Genomic DNA, 26902 nt, shown 5'->3' with positions numbered 1-26902 from the left:
ATCTGAATCTTTCTCACAAGGTAGAAATGTTGAATGCTCAAGGCCATGCATTTAAGGCAAATGTGTGCTCAGGGATGTGAGCTAAGCCCACTGGTATCCATGACTGTGAGGCTAGGTATAGGTCAAATGCCATCCATGAGTTTGCTGATGATATGACAATTGTCAGTAGAATCTCAGATGGAGACAAGAGGGCATGCAGGAGTGGGATATGGCAGCTGGTAGAGTGGTGTCACAGCAACAACCTTGCACTCAACATCAGTAAGATGAAAGAGCTGATTGTGGACCTCAGGAAGGGTAAGACGAGGGAACACAAACCAGTCCTCATAGAGGGGTCAGAAGTGGAGACAGTGAGCAAGTTCAAGTTCCTGGGTGTCAAGATCTCTGAGGATCTAACCTGATCCCAACATATTAACACAGCTACAAAGAATGCAGCTCAGTGGCTATATTTCATTAGGAGTTTGAGGAGATTTGGTTTGCCAATGAAGACACTCGAAACCTTCAACAGATGTACCATGGGGAGCATTCTGACAGGCTACATCGCTGTTTGATGGGTGGGGGGGGGCCTAATACAAAGGATCAAAAGAAGCTACAGAAGGTTGAAAATTTGTCAGCTGCATCTTCAAGGAGCGGTGCCTCAGAAAGGCAGTGTCCAATATTAAGGAACCCCATCACCCAAGGCGTGCCTTCTTTTCATTGTTACCATCAGGTAGGGGGTACAGAAGCCTAAAGGCACACACTCAGCGAATCAGGAACAGCTTCTTTCCTTCTGCCACCTGATTCCGAAATCAACGTTAAACCCATGAACACCACCTCACTTTTATTTTTATATTATTTCTGATTTTGCACTGTTCTTAATTTAACAATTTAACATACATACATATGCACTGTAATCGATTTACTTATTTATTCTATATTATCATCTTTGGCATTGCACTGCTGCCGCTAAGTTAACAAATTTCATGACATATGCCGGCGATATTAAACTTAATTCTGACTCTGAATGGAGGGGGAACAGTTTAAGAGAGATATGCAGGACAAGTTTTTTTTTGGTACAGAGAGCTGTAGCTGCCTGGTACAGGTAGCCAGGAAGAATAGAGGAGTTAGATACAATAGTGGCATTTAGATAGACATGTGAACATGGAAGCATATGGATCAGATGCAGACAGAAGAGACTTAGTTTAATTCAGTGCTGTGTTTGGCACTGATACTGTGGACTAAAGGTCCTGTTCCTGTACTGGAATGTTTAATTGCTGAACTCTTAGTCACCCTCTCCCTATCTGTTAAATGAGTTGTACAAAACAAGATAAAAGTTTATGAACGTTCGGTTCATTTTTTTTAAATCAAGTATTGTTCTTTACTAGAAACTGTATTTCAAAACTGACTCACTCAGTTAATTTCAATACAGATAGTTGCTTTGCGAGTCCAGTTACCCTCCACCCCTGAAGTCAGTGAGTCCTCACTGGTGTAAGGTTGATAATGAATGCTCGCCTTGCTTGTTTATTCTATGTGTGTGACCAGTACATTGCATAGAATCCTAAACAAGAGATAACCTGCAGATGCTGGAAATCCAGAGCAATGCATGCAAAATGCTGGAGGAACTCAGCAGGTCAAGCAGCATCAATAGAGGGTAGAAGGGCCTGTTTCTCTTGGTATTTCTAAGCATAAGTTGGACCACATGTTCCACCAACCACTAACACTGAAATTTTATGAATGGAATCCCTTGATAAGCAATGATCCTAGAGGAAGAGGGACCTTAAAGGAAAAAAAAAGAGAAGACCTTATTTAGCTTCTGTAACTGATCTAAGCCAGATTCCTGCTCTGATTTGGCTCCTCTTAGTCAGAACATTTGTCGCATTATTTGTTCTCTGCTATCTCCTCATGTCCAGCGTCACAAAGGAAATTAGGAGCAGTGGTCAGCCATATGACCCCTCAAGCCCACCCTGTTGTTCAATATTATCTGTCCCAGGAGTCTCCTTTCCTTCTGCACCAGATCCTCATAAGTCAGTAGCATACATCAGCTCCACCATCCAAATCATCTGGTGCACATCTTTGGTTTCTACATACAAACTTGAGAGCACCTTTCCCAGCTACTGGTGTGATGGTGTGATGCATATTTTTAGAGAAATGCTGAAAAGTTATGACTCATAGCAATAACAACTTGCATTTAAATGCCACTTTTAACATTAGAAAATGTCACCATACACTTCGCAGGACTGTTATCAAATGCAGTTTGACCCCAAGCCACATAAGGAGATGGTTGGGCAGATAAGCAAAAGATTGGTCAAACTAGAAAAACATCTTCGAGAAATGATGGTTGAGAAAGTTAAACAGGTTAAGGGAAGGATATATGACTCTCAGGTCTTTGATATTTGAAGCATGGACTCTAAAGGGCAAATGAATAATGAGAAGGCCAGAATTAAAGAAGCACAGGCATCTGGGAGGGTTATGAGAGAAAGGATGGGGCAAGGCAATACATATATACAAGAATTTCAAAATTGAAACACTCCATAACTGGGAGTTTATTTTATTTTACTTTATTTTTATTGAGATAGAGAGTGGAGTAGGCTCCGGCCCTTCGAGCTGCGCCACCCCACAATCCCCGATTTAATCCAAGCCCAATCATGGGACAACTTACAATGACCAATTAACCTCCAAACCAGTATGTCTTTGGACTGTGGTAGGAAATCGAGACACCCGGAGGAACCCTACGCGTTCATGGCGGGAATTGAACCGCGGTCATCAGTGCTGTAAGCGTTGTGCTGACCACTATGCTACTGTGCTGCCCCATGTAGATCAACAAGCTGGTAGGAGTGGAACTTGCAGATTAGGATACAGGCAGCTGAATTTTGGATGATCCAAGTATTTTGGGCTGAGCATTTGCCAATGGAGGAACAGTAGGGCATGGTAATATCGAGGTACCAAAAGACATAAATAAGACTTCTGGATGCAACACAGAAATCATATTGCTGATCCTTGCTGTTTATTAATTGCTATCTACAAACCATGGGCTGATATACTGGACTCCAAATCAAAATTACTGGCTGGTACATTGCAACTGTCCTGCTTCGGACTGTGACCCAAAAGGATTCTCCCCAAATGGCAGTGCTTTGCCCACAGTGGAATGTTTACCGTCAGTGTATGCTGCGTGTAAAAATTCAACTTCATGACACCATAAAGAAAAACAGTAAACGGTACTCCAAGAGCTTTGAGTTAACATAAACCTCTGTAAAAATCCCTGTCGATATGACATTTAGCAGCCAGACTATGAAAGTCCCAAGCTCTGAGGTTTCTGAGATGTGGGAGGAGGCAAAACATCACAGAAAGTATTGCACGTGCAATATAGAGTCAGCTAACAAACAGTCAATTTGATCAGGACTTTCTTAACTTTCAGTCATTCGGGTGCTATTTTACATGAACTATACAAGAAAATGAAACGATTAAAACAAAAAAGGTCAGTTTTTAGTAAGCATTATGATCACTTTGCACTAAAATGGACTTTTGGTCCTATGACACTGCTACAAGATTTTCAGTGCATCTGCACATACATGAACTTGCACACATGACAATGAACTTGACTTTGACATGCTTAACTCTCATAACCCAGGTCACTGCAAGGTTGTTGAGGATTTTGTCAGAACAACAGATACCAAGTGGGAGTTAAATCTTTGCCTTTGGTCTCTGTTGTATACACCAGTGCCCTCTCTTCATCATCAGCCTCATAGGCAGGCCACCTCACCTGCTGCACCTCGCCGGATTCCTCCTATCCCATCTGGAAACTGCCATAATGTACCCTCCATTTGTCCACCAATGCCCTTGAATGGAAAATGCTACAAGAAATCATGAATTCAGCCTAGTGCCATTGTGAAGAAAGCACATCAGTGCCTCTACTTTTTGCACATTAGGCATGTTAACTAAAACCTTGACAAACTTCAATAGATGAGCGGTGGAGAGTATATTGACTAGTTGCATCACAGCCTGGTATGGAAACACCAATGTTCTTGAAGAGAAAAGCTTACAAAAAGTAGCGGATACAGCCCAGTCCATCATGGGTAAAGCTCTCCCCACTATTGAGCACAGCATCCATCATCAGGGACCCCACCATCTAGATCATGCTCTCTTCCTTCTGCTGCCATCAGGGAGGTGGTACAAGAACATCAGGACCCACACCACCAGGTTCAGGAACAGTTATTATCCTTCAGCTAACTAGAGGAGATAACTTTAACATCACTCTCTCATCAGTGAAATATCCTCACAAGTATGGACTCAGTTTCAAGGGCTCTTCATCTCATGTTCTCAATATTTACACATATTTCTCTTTTGTACTGTATTTGCAGAGTCTTTTGCACATTGGTCATCCGTCCATCCTGTTGGGTGCACTCTTTAATTGATTCTATTACGCAGCTTGGATTTACTGTGTATGCACAAGAAAACAAATCTCAAGGTTGTATATGGTGACATATATGTACTTTGATAATAAATTTACTTTGAACTTCTGTCTCTCCTCTGCCAGAGAAGAAATAAAACCTGTATTCCTCCCTCTCAACAGGTATCAATGCATTCCTAGTATTAAAGTACAATCCAAACCCCGTTCACTTCCTCCAGGTTGTGGCAGATTAGCTACACAGAACAGTCCAGCAGAGGAACAGGCCCCACGGCCCACCATGTCTGTGCTGAACAGGATGCCAAATTACTCTTCTACTTGCATATGATCTACAATAGATCCCTCCATTACCTAACAGCCTCTTAAATGCACAGACATATCTGTTTCCACCACTGTCTCTCTGACAGCACGTTCCAGACACCTATCACTCTCTGAGAAAAAAAACATGGCCAACATCTTTCCTTTAAACTTGCCCCCCTCACCTGAAATGGACTGCCTCTAGTACTTCACATATCTACCCTGAGGAAAGATTCTGTCTACCATATTTATCTATGCCTCTCATCATTTTATAAAAGTCTGTCAGGTCTCCACTTGGGCGTTCTCATTTCTTCCACTCATGGAGGTACAGAGTAGCTGCAGAGTTCAATGCTAGTACAGGAGTGAGTGGCTAAATGACCAGCTTAGCATTCAGAGGCCTGACCCATTGATCCCAACCTGGCAGCCAGGGAATTTAAATTCATTAATAAATTAACCCAAATTAAAATAAATTTGAATAACTTATTCTGACTATGAAACTATACAAAACTCTACCTGGTTATCAATAACCTTCACAGAAGGAAACCTGTCACCCTTGCCTGTTTTTTTTAAATGTGGCTTAAAGGCACCAGTATGCTCAGCTGTTAACTGGCTCCTCAGGAAAAATGGCAATAAAAAAGGACAAGAAATGCCTGTGTTGCCAGAGGCATCTCAACTTGGAGAATAAAATAAACTTAGTGCAGTACTCATTTCTGTTCCCCTGTTGGAACATCCCAATCAAACTTCCCAGCAGATTTACCTCCATCGTGGTTTGGGACTAACCCATAACTGCAGCTCCATTCTTCTGCTCTTTTTCTTAAAGGTTTCAAAGCAAGAGCCAGACAGACTAGCAATAGTGCAGGCTTGTAGTATAAAGTCAGCCAGTGGCCGTAGATATACTGAGCACATTAACATAGAAGCACATGAAAGAGGAGTAAGCCAACTGCCCTTTCTGCCTTTTAATAAAATCATGGCTGATCTTTCACCTCATGCCATCTTCCCAAAACTTTGTTCTTTTAATCTATTGGTTGATCTGCACTCTGAACGGACCCTGTAAGTGAGTCTGCAAAGAATTCTGACAAATCATTGTCATTTAGGTGAAGAGATTTCTTCTTTTAGTTCCAGCTGACCAACTGTTTGCTTTGTGATTACAACCCTTAGCTCTAGACACTCCAGCCATCTACCCTGTTCAGCCCCATAAGAATTTAGTATGTTTCAGTTAGAACAAGAGAGAGTGCAGGCTTGGTTTGGAGAGTACAAGTCCCATACAAATTATTCTGGTGAATCTTCCTTTGATTTTCAGGATATCCTTCTTCATGTGAGGAGACTAGATGTGTATGGAATATTCCAGGTATGGTATCACTTGCCCCATATGTTCTTCTTACAGAAACATTTGCATGATGTTACTATTTCATTCAAATTCCAAAAAAAAGGATCAAGGCACTGTTTGCATTTCAGATTTCTGATTGTAGCTTCATGTTCATTTTCAGTGAATCAAATTTGAATTCAGCCAGATCCCTCTGAACACCAATAATTTGCAGCCTCTCATCATATAAAACTACTGTTTTTCTATTTCTTCCATCGCTGAATGACTTTACATCTTCCACATTCACTTAGTTTGTCAATATCACATTGAAGTTAGATTCACAGAATCATGCAACAGAGATAAAGGCCCTTTGGTCCACCTCATCCTTGCCAACCAGGCTACCCATCTGTTCTAATCCTATTTGTTTGCATCCCTCTACATCCTTCCTATCCATATACCTGCCCAAATAGCTCTTAAACATTGCAATTGTATCTGCCTACATCACCTCCTCTGGCAGCTCATTCCAGTTAACCACCAGTCTCTGTCTGAAAATCTTATCTCTCAGGTTCTCCCCTCTTATCAGAAAATTGTGCCCACTAATTCTAGATTTCCTTGACCTGGAGGAAATCCTATCTGTGGCTCCATGATTTTATAAAACTCGATAGAGTCATCCCCAGCCTCCCATATTCCAGTGAGAATAAACCCAACCCATCCAATCTCTTTTATAATAGAGCCCTCCATTCTGGGTAACATCCTGGTGTATCTCCTCTCCACTCTTTCAATTGCTTCTACATTGTAATGTGGTGACCAGAACTACACAATACAGTCTAAGCAATGTTTTGCTCAGCTGCAAAATGATGTCCCCACTCTTATTCTTAATGCACCAGCCTGTGAAGGCATGTATATTGAATACATTTTTCACTACCCTGTAGGTCTCTTGTCACTACTTTCAGGGAACTATGGTCTTGCACCCTAAAGCTCCCCTGTACATCAGCAGTCCCAAGACCCCTACCATTTTCTCTACATTTCCTACCAGAACTTGATTCCCTGAAGTGCATTACCTCACACTTATCTGTACTTAATCCCACATGCTCCCATTCTGCACAAGGTCCCACAAACTCTTCTCACTGCTGCCACCAGAAAGGAGGTACAGGAGCCTCAGGACCCACATTATCAGGTTTATGAACAGTTATTATCCCTCCACCATCAGGCTCTCGAACTAATGGGGATAACTTCACAGAACTTCACTTGTCGTATCACCAAACCGTTCCCACAACCTATGAACTCATTTTCAAGGACTCTGCATCTCATGTTCTTGATATTTATGGTTTATTTCTTTATTCTTTTATTATTTTTTTATTTGCAGTCTTTCATTGAGTCTATTGTGTTTCTTGGATTTACTGTGAATGCCTGCAGGTAAGTGAATCTCAGGCTTGTGTATGGTGATATATATGTACTGATAATAAATTTACTTTGAACTTTGCTGCCTCCAACAATTTTTAAGTACTCTGCTAGCTTTCTAATCATACATAGTATACATTAGTCCCTGCAGTACACCACTTGTTACAAACTTCCAGTTGTCAATGCACTCATCCAGCACTACCCTCTGCCTCCTATCATCAAGCCATTTTTGTATCCCGTTTGCCAATATCCTTTGGACCCATTAGTGTCTTCTGAGCTAGCCTACACAAGACCTTTTAACAGGCTTACTGAAGTCCACTTGAACCATGTTTACAGTTTATACACTTTCACATTGACACTGCAAAGTCCTATTTTTATATTCTAATTGATCTGTCTGTAGTTATTTAATAACATTTATCTCTGCTGCTGACGGGCTAACTGGTCTGTAGCTCACAGTCTTCTCTTTCTTTTCTCAGCTTTCTCATTCTCCATTCCTAAATAATGGGTTATGTTTACCCTACTTCAAATTTCTGGCACTGTTCTGGAATCTAATTTCGGAGGACAACAGCCAGTGATTTACAACCTTCACTGCTACCTCCTTCAAGCCTTGAGATGCAAGATCAGCTTTCAGTCCCATTAACTTCCTCAGTCTGTTTTTACTAGTAGCAGTTTCTTCCACCTCCTCATTCTCTATAGACCTGCTGCACTCCACAGTTTTTAGGAGATATTATCCATGCCTTCCCTGAAGGAATTCATAAAATATTTCTTAACTTCTCTGCCATTTCCTCATTCCTTAACATATCTCCTGTCTCAGCCTGTAAAGGAGTTGCTTTCTTTGCTAGTATTTTCCTCTCTACACATCCAAAACAAGTTTTACAAATTGTTTTTATAGTCCCAAATCCTACATTCCATTTCCTCATTATACCTTGGTCCTCCTTTGCTGGATTCAAAATGAACCCTCAATCCTGAGACAATGTTCTGACTGACAACTTTAAAACCTCTTTCCTTTGATCTAATATTTCAGCCTCTTTTGTTGAAAAGCGAAATAAGTATGTTCTAATGATATAAATTTTTAAAATCTATGATATATCTACAATAAAAAAGTATTGTTTTTTTAAAACCAATCCAGCTTCCCGTTGTCAGAGTTTTTCCATCACATCTCTGAACCATTACCATTGCAAACTGCTAACTCGATATTTTCCATTCATCGCAAGAATAACAACAATAATTTGATATAAAAACTTAAAATGCTGAAAAACTCTGCCATGAAATAAACAGTGTTAATGGTTCAGATCCAAGGTTTCTCATCAGAATTATCATACCAGAAATGTTAATTGTTTCTTTCCCAACAAATGCTGGCTAGTCTGCTGAATGTTTCACCATAATCTGTAAATTATTTCAGATTTGCTATGTCTGAAGTTTCTTTTTTGATTTTCACTTGCTTATTCTCACGCACAGTGGATTGAAATCCCCCTTCCACACACTAATACCTACACAACAACTGACTTATGTTGGTAGAATGCATCTATATGTAATTAAACTCCACAAAGTACGTAAATTCACACACACTCATGCTTCTTCAGCTCTTATCTCTTGAACTTCCTCAAAATCGCTTGGGGAAATTCTGGAGAATTTTTCTACTTAAGCGGGTGGGTTGCTTGTTGCTATGGTACAGTTGTTTCTCAGACCTAGGGAACTGAAGGGTATCTTAACTCCACTTCACAAGCAACTAATTATCCCACAGTATAATTCTCAAGGTAACCTGTGACAGCAGTCACAGTGCAAATGAACATAACAATGTGTTTATCAGCAGTACCATGGGAGAAACTGAGGGAGGAGGTCCTTTACTACCATGTAAAACTTCATTTTCTCAGTTTCCTCTTCTGAGTAAGAGCTTTTGACCTGAAATGAAACCTCCTTTCTCCACAGATGCTGCCTGACCAGGGGAATACTTGGAGCATTTTCTGTTTTTATTTCAAATGGTGAGATTTTTATGTTGGCAGTACTTCTGAATATGCTGAAGACCATTCTTACAGGAAGTCAGATTTTTATAATCTTATACATAATGAAACATTTGAACAGGATTGAACAAAACTCAGCACCAAACAACACAAGATGATGAAGACACATTTGGGAGTTGACTGTACACTGAGCCTTAAAAAGGAAGGAAGGAAAGAGAGGCAGTTGGGTTTGAGAAAAATAACAGGGTTATATATTTGGACTATCAATAGTCTGTGAGGCAAGCAAGGAAGGACATTAAGTCTTGAAGACTATATCGTGTCTGAGGCAGAGACAAGAAGATTGCTAGTGTTTCAGGAACACGGAGAGTCAAGCAGCATCCTTGGAGGGAAATGGACAGTCGACATTTTGAGTTGAGACCCTTCACCTGAATTGACATGCAAAGTCTGTGACATATAGTGTATGAGGTGCTGGGAAGGACCTCAGGAGACTGCATCCAAGTTTGTGTCAGTGACTTTCAAGGAGGGATATGGAGTGGGTGGGTTATAGCATTATTACTCATGATAGATCACAAATGACCTGACTTGGTCTAACCAAGCAGAGTCCACTGCCAAGAAGGCCCACCAGTGCCTATACTTCCTGAGAAAGCTGAAGAAATTTGACCTGTCCCCTAAAACCCTCACTAATTTTTATAGATGCACCATAGAAAGCATTCTTCTAGGGTGCATCACAACCTGGTATGGAAGTTGTCCTGTCCAAGACCGGAAGGAGCTGCAGAAGATCGTGAACACAGCCCAGCACATTACACAAACCAATCTTCCATCCTTGGACTCACTTTACACCGCACGCTGTCGGAGCAGTGCTGTCAGGATAGTCAAGGACACGACCCACTCAGCCAACACACTTTTTGTCCCTCTTCTCTCCAGGAGAAGGTTCAGGAGCTTGAAGATTCGTAAAGCCAGATTTGGGAACAGCTTCTTTCCAACTGTGATAAGACTGCTGAACAGATCCTGACCCGGATCTGGGCCGTACCTTCCAAATATCTGGACCTGACTTGCACTACCTTACTTTCCCTTTTCTATTTTCTAATTATGATTTATAATTTATTTTTAAATTATATTTGCTTCGATTTGTACTCCAGGGAGCACGAAGCACAGAATCAAATATCGCTGTGATGATTGTACGCTCTAGTATCAATTGTTTGGTGACAATAAAGTAAAGTAAAGATCTACTCCATGAGACACTGAGGAGTATTTGCATCGTTGGCGAGTGGGATGAACTCTTACTTTAGGGGAAATGCCACGTAAATGAGGAAGGGGCTCCCAGCCAGTACTGTGGAAACAATACATTGTCTTTTGGAAGAGGTATTAAACTAAGATTTCTCCTATTCTCGCCAACTGAAATGAAAGATTTCAACACTGTTCAAAAGAGAAAGCGTTATGAGCCTTTGGATGTCTTGGCTAATATCTAAATCGAATTAATTTCACCAAAGTAAATTAACTGGCCATTCATCTCTTGGATTATAATGGACCGTCCCTTACATTGCAACAGTTAAAAACAATTTTCATTTAGGCGCTTTGAAAGGTCCTGAAAGGCAAAGATACATTCCATTATACTCTCTGCCTATCTGAAAGATTCTGCTGTCGACCTTCCTCAATGATTCTCTGCACTAAAGCCTTTGCAATGGGTGCAGGTGGTGCCTGTGACTAGCTGTGCTCCGTAGTCCCATGAGAGAAGCTGAGGCTGAGATATGGAATTTCTCTCATTGGTTCCTTGACCTGGAATGCCACAGATCCGAGGTTAAGGATCAACCTGGCCGTAAAGTCAAGGAGAGACTCTTATGCTAGTGGGAGAGGGGGTGGGGGACCGATGAGAGGAAAAAGAAGAGTTCAACTTCCCTAAAATGTCAAACGATTAATTAAAAAGCAGCAAAAGAAACTGACTAGTTGGCAGCTTGATGAAGTCCCAAATCCGCTCCCCACATTTTTTTTTTACAGTCACCCCTCCTTCCCCCACTATGTACTTCTAAGGTTGCCATGATAAGCTGTTTTGTTAAAAGCCAACCTGTCATCCATTTGAAGGGGGAGAGTTAAGACACTGGGTAAATTTTTACTTGAATTAGCAATAAAGCTTGCAGTGAGTAGTGATCCAGTTGAGACAGTTGTTCTAAGAACATAAAGAATATCACAGGATGTGGTCAGCATCGACCTAAATGGAGACAAGAACTTAAAGGCTGAGAGAAAAAAAAGCCCCAGTTTACTGTCTACAGGAATTTTGTATTTTAACCACACCAAACTCTTTTGAAAACTTCATCTACAATGTCCCACAATGTACCATGTTATAGCACAATTAGAAGGCGCTTTTCTTTACCGTTCTCCTCTGTAGCTTCCATATCTCTGTGTGCCGATGTCGATTCCAACGTCTCAATTGTCAGCAGCCCTCTGCATTCAATACAGGAGCCGTAATACAAGGGTAGAAGTGACAAGAGGGGCTCACGGATCGTGCTCCTTTAACTCCCTTGCTGGGCATCGATGCCGGGTTGTCAGCGGCTGATGGTACGCGGGCACACTAGCCCAATGTATACCGGGTGCTTCAGGGCAGCTGCACCGTCTCATCAGGATCTGTGACATCAGCGAATCTGCAAAGCTAGTGCACTTCCTCCTTCTCAACGCCTGCAAGAATTTACCCACTGCAGAGTCTTTGGTTTAAACTAACCTGGGTTCTTCCGGTTCAAAAAACTGCAGGCTGCTATCAATTGAGTAGGTGGGGTGTTCAGGCCAGAACAGTGTGCACTCTAGTCTTCTGCAAGTCTGGAAAACCTTTGCACTGAAAACTTTCTTCTAGACCACCTTGCAGTGGGGATGGATGATTCAGCCCTGGTTCTCAACTCTCTCACTAGAGGAAGTAAAGTATCTCAGCATCTACCCTGTCAAGGATCATACAGGGTCACCCCTCATCCTTCTATAAACCCAACATGTTTAGTCTATTTTGACAGAACAACTGCTGATCCTTTTAACACTATAAATTGGCGAGTTGCTTGTTATGTCTCCCCTCTTGCTGTGAAACATGGACACCTCTTTTCCCCTTATTGGGGGAAAGAGAGCCTGTGGGTTGTTGAATTACCGGGTAAATGAGTAGTCTTTGGGGTACTGCAAGTCTGTGTCCTTATTGATGTTTTGGTGCATGCTTGAGTGCTCGGTGGAGGGTGCCAATGCTTTTTTTTGCTGGTGGGGGGGGGGGGGAACGGGAGTCACTGCCTTGCTGCTGCTTAAGCATGGGAGGGGGAGCTGGGGGGGGTCTTTGGGGTTCTAAAATTTAACTGTCATTGATTCTTTGGGGCACTCCTATTTTCATGGATGTTCGTGAAAAAAAAAGCATTTCAGGATGTACAGTACATTGTGTACATTTCTCTGACATTATAGGTACCTATTGAAACTTATTGATCCCAGGAACTAGCTTGGTGAATCAACTCTGAATGTCCTTTAACACTGCTACATCCTAGAGACCAAACTGAGTCAGTACAGTACCATAACAAAATCTCCCAAATTTCAACCATAACTCCCATTGTAATGAAGAGCAAAATGATGCTCACTTAGCATGACTTTGGATACAAAATAGACACGGGCAAAAAGTGATCAGATTATCTGTTATTGCTAATGTTAGTTGAGGCCAAGGAAGCATTGAAAACACTCCTCCAATTTCTCCACCAATGCCTTGGGCTGTTTTAGATTGTTCTCAACAGCAGGACCAAACATTGGACTATCATTTATCACTAATGATGAATGTAGACTCCCTCTATAGCAAGAAAAATTATTAAAATATGCTGAAAAGACTGAGGCAACATCTGTGGTGAGAGGAAGAAAAGTAGGGTTTCAAATCCAAGATATCACACAAGTTCTTTCATCATTGACTTGAAACGGGACTTGTGTTTCTGTCTCCATAGATGCTGCTTGACCCACTGAGTGTTTAGCATTTCTAATTTTTACTTCATTTCTCCAATACTTGCAGTTCTTTTTTTGCATCATGATGAGTTGTAGCAGCCTAGATAGTGCAAGCAGGTCCTCAGTGTGGGGATTAAATCCCCATTTCCATAAGAGCAAGAAAGTTAGAATTAACCAGTGACAAATTAAAATTACACAGCCAGTTATCCGGAGTCGTCAGTTCATTTGCCTCTGACTGGGAGACGAAAACCTGCATGGGCTCGTTCTCCAGGTATTGACTCCACATGGAGCTCACTAGCAGTTAAGAGTTCTTACCCTGCACCATATTCACCATCATGGCTGCAGTCTCTAGGAGGATGTTGTTCGGATTCAGTGACGGATAGTGATCGATGACGAGCTCCAGAGCCAATGTCATTGCCATCAGGCGCTCCTGAAGCAGCTCAGGCTGCACTGGAACATCTGCTGAAGGAGAAAGTAATAACCAGAGGTTACTGGGTGGCTGCTGCGGGGTGGGCGGAAGGATAAAGGAGGCATTTGGGTCACTGAGATTGCATCCTGCATCATGATGGGGCTGATGGCAGTGGGAGGGTTTAGGTGAGCGAATGGGTGAAGCAGACGAATAATAACAACGTGAGTAACAAAGAGACCGCTGACCACATCCTGACACATCTGGGGAGGATGTCTACAGGAAGATCAGTGGCAAAGTGCAGCTTGCAGATCTTACAGCTTTCATGGGGGAGAGGAGAGAATCAGGTGTGGGGGGGGGAGGTCTTTGTTATCTTCAATACTGCATACATTTTTACAACAGTTTTAAAAAAGTAAGTGATTATAATTCACCATCTAAGAACAAAGGAGAAAATGGACAAATTATCCTGCAGTCACTGACAATGAAAAGGCTAGAACTTGTAGTCCAATAGAAATGAGGGTAAGCTACTTTCTATTCTGTGGGTTCTCAAATGAAATGCAAGCGTGGGAACTGCAGTTTCTTGCACAGACAGGGTGGGTATTGGGTAGTCTTTGCCAGGCCTCTATGTTCTCAGCACATAGGGTTGAGGTTTTTGACACCAATCCAAAAGCTCCTTCCTAATTCTGAGTGGTGTTGAACCAGGGATTCCTAACAGCCAGTGAAAATTGTACATTTTTCAATGAAGCTTAGAGCACACCTTTAAACATTTTCCCTTGTCTGTCTGATAATCTCTTCCATGAAAAAGCTTCGAACAGATTCTGGTGTTAGGCATATGAATGACACCAGGCAAGCAAGTTGACTAACTGTAACGAGGAGATGTTGGTCCATGGGAAGCCACTGGCACTGCTTTGCTTATCCTTTCAGTGAACTTGGAGGATGTTGCAAAAACAGCTTTGGTGGTCTCTTTCCAGTGTCTTGAGTCATGGGCCATAGCAAGTCTAGGTCTCAGAAGCAGGAAGGCAGGAATCACCGCTGCCTGGTTGACCATGAATTCTGCAATCTAAGCTCTTCATCTTGAAATCCCTCTCTCTACAATTAGCTAAAAGTTGTGCTGGGATCTTGAAGGCAATGATAAATATAATCTTGTATGTCTGTCTTTTGCTGAATGGTGCACCCAAGGTAAGAGAGTTGGTCAATGTTATCCATGTTTTTGCTGATATTGTTGGACAGCAGTGTTGTAAAATGGGGTCAAGTTGAGAGAGGATTGTCTTGTAGAGGTTGACAGGCCCGTCCTTTCATTTTCTGCAGAGGATAAGTTCAGCCTCCAGTATATTTAAACACAAATGTCACCTGGATACTGCAACTTAACTACCCATGTTTGGGCAACTGGGGTTCTGTCTGCAGTTGCCATAGGTTGAATAGTTTCCCAACATTTCATGTGTACTTGCTCCACTCCTCAGGCAATTTGTTGGAGGCAAGGTGGAGAATATGGAGAAAAAGATGTAAAAAGCATTGGGACTATGACTTCACTGCAATTTGTCTACCATTGTCATAGATCTATACTCACTCAGCTTGGATCACCTGGACAACAGCAGTACCTGCATCAGGCTGCTTCTTATTGATTACAGCTCAGCATTCAACACCATCATAAGATTTCAGAACAGAATTAGACCACTTGGTCCATTGAGTCTGCTCTGCCATTTTGCCTGCCTTCTCCACTATTCCCTTCATGCTCTGACCAATCAAGAATCTATCAGGCTGAGGGTAGCAGACACCAACAGAATCAACAAACTTATTCGTAAGGCCAGTCATGTTGTGGGGGTGGAACTGGACTCTCTGACGATGGTGTCTGAAAAGAGGATGCTGTCCAAGTTGCATGCCATCTTGGACAATGACTCCCATCCACTCTATAATGTACTGGTTAGGCACAGGAGTACATTCAGCCACAGACTCATTCCACCGAGATGTAACACTGAGTGTCATAGGAAGTCATTCCTAATTGTGGCCATCAAAGTTTCCAACTCTTCCCTCGGAGTGTCAGACACCCTGTGACAATAGGCTGGTCCTGGACTTATTTCCACTTGGCATGATTAACTTATTATTATTTAATTATTTATGGTTTTATATTACTATATTTCTTCACTATTCTTGGTTGGTGCAGCTGTAACGAAACCCAATTTCCCTCGGGATCAATAAAGTATGTCTGTCTATCTATCAATACATGAAGACTTGGCCCCCACAGCTGCCTGTGGCAAAGAATTCCACAGATTCACCACTCTCCAGCAAAAAAATACCTCCTTTGTACTGTTCTAAAAGGACACCCCTCTATTCTGATGCTGTGTCCTTTGGTCTTAAACTCTCCCACCATAGGAAATATCCTCTCCACATCCACTCTATCTAAGCCTTTTACCATTCAATTGGTTTCAATGAGGTCACCTCTCACTCTTCTGAATTCTAGTGAATACAGACCCCGAGCCATCAAACACTCTTCATATGACAAGCCTTTCAATTCTAATTTGAATTCCATCACCCCCTCAGTATTTATCAATAAGCTTCAAAACCCAGGCTTCCATACCTCCTCATCAGGAGACCACAATCAGTGTGCATCATAAATAACATCTCCTCCTTGCTGACAATTAACGCAGGTGCATCTCAGGAATGCATGCTCGTTTAGCTCACTGCTGTACTCTCTGTACACCCATGACTGCGTGGTTAGGCACAGCGCAAAGGCCGTCTATAAATTAGCTGATGACACAACTGTTGCTGGCAGAGTCTTAGATTGTGATGAGGTGATGTAGGGGAGTGAGATAGAGTGAGATAGTGAGATGATGCCTGGTTGACTGGTGTTGCATCACCAACCTTGCACTCAATGTCAATAAGACCGAGGAATTGATTGCGGACTTCAGGAAGGAGAAGTCAGGGAAACACACACCAGTGCTCATCGAAGGATCAGCATTGGAAAGTGTGAGCATTTTCAAGTTCTTGGGTGTCAACACCTCTGAAGGTCTATCCTGGGCCCAACACATTGATGCAATTATGAAGAAGGCTTGCCAGGGGCTATATTTCTTGAGGAGTTGAGGAGATCTGGTTTGTCATCGAAGGCTTGAGCAAATTTGTACAGATGTGCCACAGAGAGTATTCTAACTGGTCTGGGGGGGGGGGGCAGGATCATAAAATGTTGCAGAGGTTGAAAATTCAGCCAACTCCATCATGGACACTAGCCTTTCCAATATCGAGAATATCTTCAAAAGGCGATGCCTGAAAAAAGGCAGCATCCATCACTAAGGACTCCCACTATCCTGGACATGCCCTCTTCTCATTACTACCGTCAAGGAGGAGGTTCAGAGGTCTGAAGACACACACTCATCATTTAAGGACCAGTTTCATCCCCAGAACCATCAGATTGCTGAATCTACAAACACTACCTTATCGAATTTGCTCCTTTTTTGCACTATTTATTTGTTTATATTCCTGATTGTAATTTATAGTTTTGTTACATGCATTGCACCGTATTGCTGCTGCAAAACAACAAATTTCATACATCTGTGATTATAAACCTGATTCGGATTCAGCTTTGTTGACAACATTCTTCACTCTGTTGCAGACCCATTGGTCAGTAACCGTGCACGCATGCTGACATATAAGATTACGGTGAATTTGAGGAGGGGGTTTCACAGCTCCCACCCGGGTGATGAGGTCAAAGTCTTCAGTGAGGGGTGTGGTCCGTGGTGCTGCTCCTTGTATGACTCTTGGCGTTGTCACATGGTGAAAATCAAGCCAAGTCCACAATGTCCTGTCATAAATGGAATCCATCCTGTGATCTAGGGAGCAGCATCTCAGTCACTGGGACGTAGTTGAGAAGGACTTTGACTAGGGAGACCCCTCAGTAGTTATGACAGTCACACACAGCAAGGAGACAAGCTCTTCGGCCCATTATGTGCCCTCTGACAATAACGTGCCCAACAACACCAGCTTCATACTGTACCCCTGTTTTCCCATCAACTTGTGCCTCCCCATGAATTCTACCACTCACCAAGAAAATTAGGAGCAGTTTACAGCAACTAATTATCCTACCAACCTATAGGTCTTTGGGATGTAGGAGGTGGCAGTGAGAATATGCAAACTCCACACAAACATAACCTGAAGTCAGGGTCGAAGTCCAGATGCTGGTTGTGGTACGCCTTTCTCGATGGCAATCACGAGGGCAGCATCTCTGATCACCGGCATATTCTTCTCATCCCAGATGCGAATAATAGGATTGTGAATCTGTGAATGAAGCTTTTCACCACCAGGCTTTAGAACATCACAGTGTACACCACCTGGCCCGTAGACCCTGTTAATTTTTAGTTGGGACGTGGCCTCGGTGAATTCTTAGTCAGGAGCGGCAGACGGGATACCACGGAATGCAGTGAAGTGCACTGCCGTCAAGGACGGAGCTAGGGTTAAGGACATTACTTCAAACAAACCTTGACCACCCTGTGTGGGGTGGACAGCAGAGGGCCTCGACAGTGTACTTCTTGGCTGTCAGTGTAATGCCGAGCCTCCTGTCTTCTTTCCATTCATAGTTTTTACTGCTGGATACCTCCCTTCAGGCAGCTGTACAGATGCTGCTTTTCCCTTTAGTAAGGCTGGAAGCTCCAACCAGGAACACTGTGTCTTTACCACTGACCAGCTCCACCATCTTTCTCACCACAACAGTCCTGCTCCTTCTTGATAGATGAGCTTCAAGTTTCTTCAAGGTAGACTTCAGGGCAGCCTTTCCATGCAGACACTCCTTGGCCAGGGAGTATACTGTAAGCTTGCCTGCTGACTCCTGTAGGAAAAGAGGTAACTTTGCGGGGTCCTCAGGTGCTTTGGTATTGACCTTCCTCTGGTAACTTTGCTGACGCTGGTGTTCTGGGGCTAGGTTAATGGGGGTAATAGTGCAGAATGGGTGGTCAGTCCAATGGTCATCAGTGATAGTGGTAACATTGGCAAGTTTGCGGTTTGTAGCACGAACAATGCATGTCTGTGGCTGGATTCAGTGGCGGGAACGTGGCACGGGCGTGCACCCAGAGCCAGAGGCTGGGAATAGAGCTGAAGGTCAGGAGCTGGACGAGGGAAGCAGGGGGAAGAGCTCCGGTGTCCAAGTGTGTGGCCATGTACCACACTGACCTTGAAATTTCAGACAAAACCAAGGAGGATTTACACTCAGACACTGGAAAAAGATGAGGAGACAGTTCTTCACCCAGAGTATAGCGAGTCAAATTCTCTACCCAAAAAGTAAATTTATTGATATTAAACAAATCAATGTCTAGTACAGGAATACAGCACCAAGGGGAAATATCAGTTATGATATATTCAATGGTGGAACACACAAGGGGCTGAATAGATTAATCCAACATTTATCGGTATTTCTTTAGTTTCTGTCACTGCATACCACATTGATACAGCATTGATGGATTGCATAATCCAGCAGTACATGCTGTCCTAATGATTCATGGTCAGTTACTGTTTACTACAGAATGTAGTCCAGGCAGTTATCACTGTGTAACAATGCAGTGACATTCCTGTACCCACAGGAATTTAATAACAGCTCCATACAGTTATACAGTGGCAGATCTGTACCCAAGAAGAATATATCCCAGTCTTACACAGCAATAAACTCTACGCTCCAAGATCAAATTTACTCAAGTGTACCTAGGAACAGATTTGACTGATCCTGACTGGCTGCATCACTGCCTGGTATGGGAGCTGTACTTCCCTCAATCGCAGGATTCTGCAGAGAGTGGTGCTGGCAGCCCAGTGCATTTGTAGTTGCAAGCTTCCCATCATTCAGGACATTTACAAGGACAGGTGTGTTAAAAGGGCCTATAGGATCATTGGGGACCCAAGTCATCCCAACCACAATCTATTCCAGCTGCCACCATCTGGGAAGTGGTACCGCAGCATAAAAGCCAGGACCAACAGGCTTCGGGACAGCTTCTTCCACCAGGCCATCAGACTGATTAACTCGTGCTGACTTAGGTGTACTTTATATTACATTGTCTGTTCTCTTTATTATAAATAAACTTCAGTTTTCAGAGCTTTTTGGATTTCAGAATTTTGGATAAGGGATTGTGGACCTGTATTATAAATTACAATGATTGCACATGGCACATTTAGATGGAAATGTAATGTAAAGATTTTTACTCTTCATGTATGTGAAGGATGTAAGAAATAAAGTCAATACAATTGTATCTGTCACATCTGTTCTCCACTACTTTGGAGTACCCACAGTGCTGCAGGTCAGTTTGTACTGAGAGTGAGAGAGCCATACAAACCAAGGCTGTAAATGGGAATCTTGTTACTGTTTGCATGATTGGTGGGTGGGGGGGGGGTAGTGTGCTTTTACTGGCGCGTGGGGGAGGGTCAATGCTCCTGCTGCTCCTTGTGCATGGGCTTTGCGGTTCTGAAGTTCCTACCATTCATTCTTTGGGGTTTCGTGGATGTCTCTGAGAAGAGTAAGAATTTCATGCTGTATGCTGTATATATTTCATATTAAATTGAACCATTTGAACCTGTCCCTGCCTTTTCCAAACCAGTGTTATACAGAGAAGGACCAGTTCCCACCAGTACTGTACTCCACTGGCATTCAGAGTCAGACCGCACTGCACTCCACTGTTACAGTGGCAATCCATCCTAACTGGTACTGTACACCAGTTATACAGGATTTGAGTACAGGAGCAGGGAGGTTCTACTGCAGTTGTACAAGGCCTTGGTGAGACCGCACCTAGAATATTGTGTGCAGTTTTGGTCCCCTAATCTGAGGAAAGACATTCTTGCCATAGAGGGAGTACAGAGAAGGTTCACCAGATTGATTCCTGGGATGGCAGGACTTTCATATGAAGAAAGACTGGATCGACTAGGCTTACACTCACTGGAATTTAGAAGATTGAGGGGGGATCTTATTGAAACATATAAAATTCTAAAGGGATTGGACAGGCTAGATGCAGAAAGATCATTTCTGATGTTGGGGAAGTCCAGAACGAGGGGTCACAGTTTAAGGATAAAGGGGAAGCCTTTTAGGACCGAGATGAGGAAAAACTTCTTCACACAGAGAGTGGTGAATCTGTGGAATTCTCTGCCACAGGAAACAGTTGAGGCCAGTTCATTGGCTATATTTAAGAGGAAGTTAGATATGGCCCTTGTGGCTAAAGGGATCAGTGGGTATGGAGAGAAAGCAGGTACAGGGTTCTGAGGGATGATCAGCCATGATCATACTGAATGGCGGTGCAGGCTCAAAGGGCCAAATGGCCTACTCCTGCACCTATTTTCTATGTTTCTATACAATGATTGCATTAACACCTTGCACCAATGTTATAAAGCAACAGAGCTGTCCCCACCAATGCTGTACCTATCATATAGTGACCCATCCTTCTCCATCAGTAGTATATCCTCATTATACAGATCCATCTTCACCAGTACCATGCCCTGGCACTATATGGTGATATACCTGTCCAGACCAATACTATACCTGTTATATATCGAACTACCCTTCTTATACCCTTCTCGTATCCAGATTCAGCCTACTAGTACCATACCCTGGCATTATATAGCAGCATACCTGTGCAGTTCGCTGGTGTTTTGCATCCACAGTCCTCTCCCCACTAGCATCGTGTCCTAGCATTATACAGAAACAGACCCATCCCCACCAGCGTTATACAATGACAGACCAGTCCCCTCTGGTAGCGTACCCCGGTGCTATACAACCACAAGTAGGCATGTCCCCACCTGTACTGTATGCACAGATTATTCAACAACTGACCCATCCCCACCAACACAGTATTCAGGTGATATATAGAGAAGCCCATCTCCACCAGTGCAGACCCCGGAGTTGTACAACGACTGACCAATCTCCACCAGCACAGTACAGGGGAGTTTTACACAGAGAAACCAGCCCACCAGTACAGTACCCCTGTATTACACAGCGACAGACCTATACCTTTGTACAGACCTATACCCAGTGTTGTCGAGCTACAGACCTATCCCCGCTAGTACAATACTCCAGTGTTATACGTTAACAGACCTGTTCCTTCTAGTACCATACACGTGTTATACAACGACTGACCCATCCCCATCAGTACCATATCCCTATGTTATACAGCGATTTCCAGTCCTCACCAGTATCGCACTCTGTGTTATACAGCAATAGACCCGTCCCCACCGATACCATACCCCAATGAAATACAGCAAATGACCCACCCTAGCAGTGCCATACCGCAGAGTTATACAGCGATAGACCGGTCCCGACCAATACTGTATGTACTCTATAGCAGCAGACCCGTTCCTACCAGTACGAAACTCCAGTGTTATACTGCGACAAACCTATCTCCATCTATACTGTATCCTAGAGTTATACAGTGACTAGGTATATAACGCCATCACTCTTCTGTTGTAGATAATTGTAAACATTAATTGACAGCGCCTACCTTCAACCTGAAGGGTGTCCTTAAATTGGGCCAGAGTGTCCGCGAATTCCTGGATGGGGTCGGTCAGCTGCGGGGTCCCAGTGCCGGGGTTCTGTCCACGCGGCTGCCAACCCCCCGGAGCAGTCTGCGACGTGCTGTCCGTGCTCCCCAAGCCCCGGAGCATGGCTTGCAGTTCCACAGGCAGAAGAGAGGTGCGGGTCAGCAGCAAGGGTCCGGGGCAGGAACACATCCAGAAATGCGGTCGTCAGCGTGAAGTATGCACAGCGCAGTTCCCAGTTCCATCCAGCATTGTCCAGTCCCCAGAAATCCACCTATTGCACTTTACAGGTCTTCGTCGATTACTTCGTCAACCAAATCAATGCCCTAAGTAAAATCCCTACGCATTTCACAGGAGCTCCAGATTTAATATTTTTAAATCTTAAATTATTCTTTAAAAGGTTTTCGTAAGTGGTAGGGGAATAAAACTTTGCAGACTCAGTCAATATCTCTTTATTTGTATTTGTAAATAAGGCTGTCAACACAAAAGTGCAACCTCGAACCAGCGAAGTTGAATTCACCTGGAAAGCTTTGCAAAGTTCTCTCCCCAAGATACCTCAAACCTCACTTTTGATTCACCTACCGGGAACTGCTTTCCTCTCTCGCTGCTTATCCCCAGTGTCCCTTCCCCAGCCTGCTATCTGACTCACTGTAAACAATTTTGAAACGGCTATAATCTTGCATTCTTCACCAATCCGGGACGGTGTAATCCTACTTTGCCTTTAAGAATGTTTAAAGGGAAAGGTGGGTCCTCGGTATTTGCACTTGGAGCCGACGCAAAATGCTCCTGGAGCCACTCTGCCCCCTACAGTTCGAATGCAGCCTCTCCCGACCCAATTCCTCACAAGACAATAGCATATTTCATTGTGCAGAGTCAAAGGAACTACTCGATAAAGTTTACTGTCCTTTTGTTGGGAGACAGATAAAGAGCCGACACCCCCACACCTTTGTTCCTTTGCTTAAAAGTTCATGTGTAAATGCAAGACTTCTTATCTTCCAGCATTGCCCAAGATTTCCCAATACACAAGCTTCAATTCCAGGGTGTTGCTGTCTAACCTAGGGAACACTGGATCAAACTCTACTCCTGTAAATATTTTATGTTGCAGATCTAAGAACATACATCATTTGAAGAAAGGGGGCTAAATGAAGGGTTTAGGTAGGATAGACTACAAGAATCTTTCTCTCTTATCAGGGGTAAATAAAATCAGAGGATATAGAGGATCCTGTAAACCTCTTGCCCTTTGTCACCCTGAGAGTGGTGAGCATCTGAAATGCACTGCCTGAGAGTGGGGTCTGAGTGTCCAGATGAGTATCAGAAACAAATCAAAATTAGGTTTAATACCACAGGCGTATGTCGTGAAATCTGTTGTTTTGTGGCAGCAGTACAATACATAATAAAAACACTGTAAATTACAATAAGAAGTATATGTAAAAACATTAAACTGAGTAAGTAGTGCAAGAAAAAGAGAGAGAGAAAAGAGTGTTCATGGTTCATTGTCCATTCAGAAATCTGATGGTGGAGGGGAAGCAGCTTTTCCTGAAACTTTGTGGGTCTTTAGGCTCCTGTACCTCCCCTTGATGGGATCATTGAGGAGACAGCATGTCCTGGTGCCCTTGATGATGGATGCAGCCAACCTTTTTTGAGGTATCGCCTTTGGTAGATGTCCTCGATGCTGTGGAGTCTACCGCCCACGATGGAGCTGGCCGAGTTTACAACTTTCTGCAGCTTTTTCTGATTCTGTGCAGTGGCCCCTCTGTTGCTGATGGTGATGCGACCAGTTAGAATGCTCTCCATGGTACATCAGTAGAAATGTGTAGACATCTATAGAAATTACTTGAAATGCCTTGGCATTGAAGGTTACAGGGCAAATGCTGGAAGATGGGATTAATGTGGATGTGTTGCCATTAGTCAGTGCGCAAGTGGAGGGCAGAATGGTCTGTTTCCATGTTGTATGACTGTAACATTATTCTCCTGTTATAAAATATGTGCCATGACGGTAGAAGACAGAAATTTTGAGAATGCATGAAGGTGCATTTAGACATATTGACAGAATGCAATATGTATTGCAGCGGAGTACATTTATCAGGGTACATACATGTCACCACATACAACCCTGAGGTACTTCTTCTGCGGGCATACTCAGCAAATCTATAGAACAGTAACTATAAACAGAATCAATTAACAACAAACTGTGCAAAGGCTGATATAAATAAGTAGTACAGGTGTTCCCCCCCTTACAAAGGTAGAGCATTCCTATGAAACCTTTCTTAAGCTGAAATGACGTAAAGTGAAGAACCATTACTTCATATGGGAAAAATTTTCGTAAAAGCAAAAATCCTCTTTGTAATGCGAAAACAGGTTACTAATGTAGGTCTTTTGTACATTAGTACAAAAAGAGGGATGGAAATCACTGGCTTGGGCTGGGAAACATGGAACATTGGGTGAATCTTCATCGATGATAGTAGGTGCAGACTCTGTTGATAGCCTTCTCCCATGTAGCGTGGAGCCAATTTACGACTCTCAATTTTCAAAGAAAGATCCCTAGACACCAGCCAGACTTCCTCCCTGGCTTGACAGGCCTCATCTGCCAGTGAAGCCAATCAGCCTGTCAGAGACATTGTTTCGTTGTTAGCAGCAGAGAAGCCCTGGCCCTGGCCCATTTCCAGGTGTGCTTGTAATTGTTCAGCAGGAGGACCTCCCATGCCATTCTCCAGTGAGGGAGGAGCGGAGGCTGGAATCCCTACTGGCATTCAAAGGGGGACATACCAGTGGAGGATGACTGGAGGTTGTTGTGGACAATCTCTCCTCAAACCAGTTGAGAGCCCCAGGTCATGCAGTTGGAAGAGACAAGGGAGCACAGGGGTGTCCAATTCCTTATTTACTCTGTCAGTCTGGCTGTTAGATTGGGGCTGGAAACCTGATGAGAAGCTGGCTGTGAGAACAGAAAGCCTTCCAAAAACAGGACATGAACCATGGTCCTCAATCAGACACTACATGCTGAGGGAAGTTGTGTATCCTGAACACATGCTGAACCATGAGGCCAGCAGTCTCACGAGCTGACAGGAGCTTGGGGAGAACAATGACATTGGCAGCTTTGGAGAACCAGTCCACAACCGTCAGATACTCCACTGTGTTTCCATCTGACAGGGGCAGACTCGTGATAAATCCACCAAGAGGTGAGACCAGGGGCGATAAGGCACAGGCAGTGGGCAGAGCAGACCTGCACACTGCAGACATTCTGGATACATGGAACAGACAGAGACAAAGACGTGGACGTTCTTGAGCATAGACAGCCACCAAAATTGTCTCTTTATAAACTCCAGCCCATGTTGAATTCCCAGATGGCTAAACAGATGCGAAGGGTTGCTCCACTGCAGCAACCTGGGGTGCACAGAGGCAGGGACAAACAACCAGTTGGGAGTATCCCCACCTGGGTTTAACTGTTAGGTAGCCCTCACCTCTGTCTCTATTCCCCATATCACTGGAGGAGCAATGCATGAGTGCAGGAGGATGGGCTCTGAATCAGTGTTGTCCTCAGGCACACGGATCTGTCGGGAGAGAGCATCAGCCTCAGTATTCTTCCTGCCAGGGTGATAGGTGAGGGTGGAATTAAGCTGAGTGAAGCAGGGAGCCCAACAGGCTTGATGGGAGTTGAGTCTCTTGGTATCTCAAATGTAGGAGAGGTTCTTGTGATCTGTCCATACCAGAAAGAGGTGCCCTGCTCCCTCTAAAGCCTGCTTGACAACCAGAAGTTCTTGGTTCCTGACATTGTAGTTATACTCAGTTGGAGTCAAGCAACAGGAAAGAAAAGCACAGGGATGACCTTGGGGAAGTACAGCTCCAATGCCACCATCCTATGTAGCTACCTCAATGATGAATGGACTGGGTGGGTCTGGTTTTTGCAGCACTGGGGCAGTGGTGAAGCATCACTTTAGTTCTGAGAATGCTTGGTCTGCTTCACATGTCCATTGGAATCCTGCAAAGATCTTTATGATGAGTGCATTTATGGGGCCTGCAATGGAACTGAAATTTCTGATGAAGCAGAGATAAAAGTTTGCGAATCCCATGAAGCGCCTTACCTGCTTGCCATAGAGAGTTTGGGCCTGATCTTTACATAGGTCTATCTGAACACTGGATGGGGTGAGGATATAGACCAAGAACGACACCTTCTCTTTGTGGAACTCACACTTCTCTGGCTTGGCATAAAGGCTGTTCTCAAGGAGCTGTCTCTCTACGGAAATGCTGGACATGATCCTGGGGAGAGTGGGAATAGATAAAAATGTTATCCAAATGCATAAAACACACTGATTCAACATATCCTGTAGCACATCATTGACTAGCAACTGAAAAATAGCAGGGGCATTGGCCAAACCAAAAGGCATCACAAGGAACTCATAGTGGCCAGTGAAGAGCATTGCACAGATCTACCTTGGAGAATATGGTTGCCCCTTGGAGATGTACGAGCGGAGGGCCAAGCAGGGGGAGAGGGTAGCGGTTCTTCACTGTGATGTTGTCGAGGGGCCAATAATCAATGCAGTAATAGAGCTTGCCATCCTTTTTTCTCACAAAGAAGAAGCTCACCCTAGCTGACGATGTTGACAGATGGATAAATCCTAAGGCTATTGCCTCCTTGATGTATTCTTCCATAGCCACCGTTTCAGGACAAGAGAGTGGAAAGAGCCAGCTCCAGGGAGACGAGTATCAGAGGTCAATGGCTCAGTTGTATA

General features: G+C 43.5%; 1 protein-coding gene across 6 annotated transcripts in view; it reads right to left on the bottom strand.

The window, feature by feature from the left end:
- The window catches only part of LOC140740200 (GEM-interacting protein-like), a 117778-nt gene extending 91301 nt beyond the window's left edge, over positions 1–26477 (bottom strand). For 2 of the 6 annotated variants that reach the window (XM_073069233.1, XM_073069236.1), the window contains exons 1-2: positions 22139–22839; positions 13598–13744 (exon numbers count right to left, since the gene is read on the bottom strand). In XM_073069233.1, the coding sequence (XP_072925334.1) occupies positions 13598–13744; positions 22139–22367 (376 nt within the window). In that variant the 5' untranslated portion in view covers positions 22368–22839. Of the gene's footprint in view, positions 1–11711; positions 11943–13597; positions 13745–21911; positions 21931–22138; positions 22840–26254 lie in introns of those variants that run through there. The other 4 variants (XM_073069238.1, XM_073069235.1, XM_073069239.1 and 1 more) reach the window with 4 other exon arrangements.
- Between the last annotated feature and the right edge of the window lie 425 nt (positions 26478–26902).

This window comes from Hemitrygon akajei, chromosome 16 (assembly GCF_048418815.1).
Source record: "Hemitrygon akajei chromosome 16, sHemAka1.3, whole genome shotgun sequence".
In the NCBI taxonomy this organism is placed as follows: domain Eukaryota; kingdom Metazoa; phylum Chordata; class Chondrichthyes; order Myliobatiformes; family Dasyatidae; genus Hemitrygon; species Hemitrygon akajei.
This window is presented reverse-complemented; position numbering and strand designations above follow the sequence as displayed.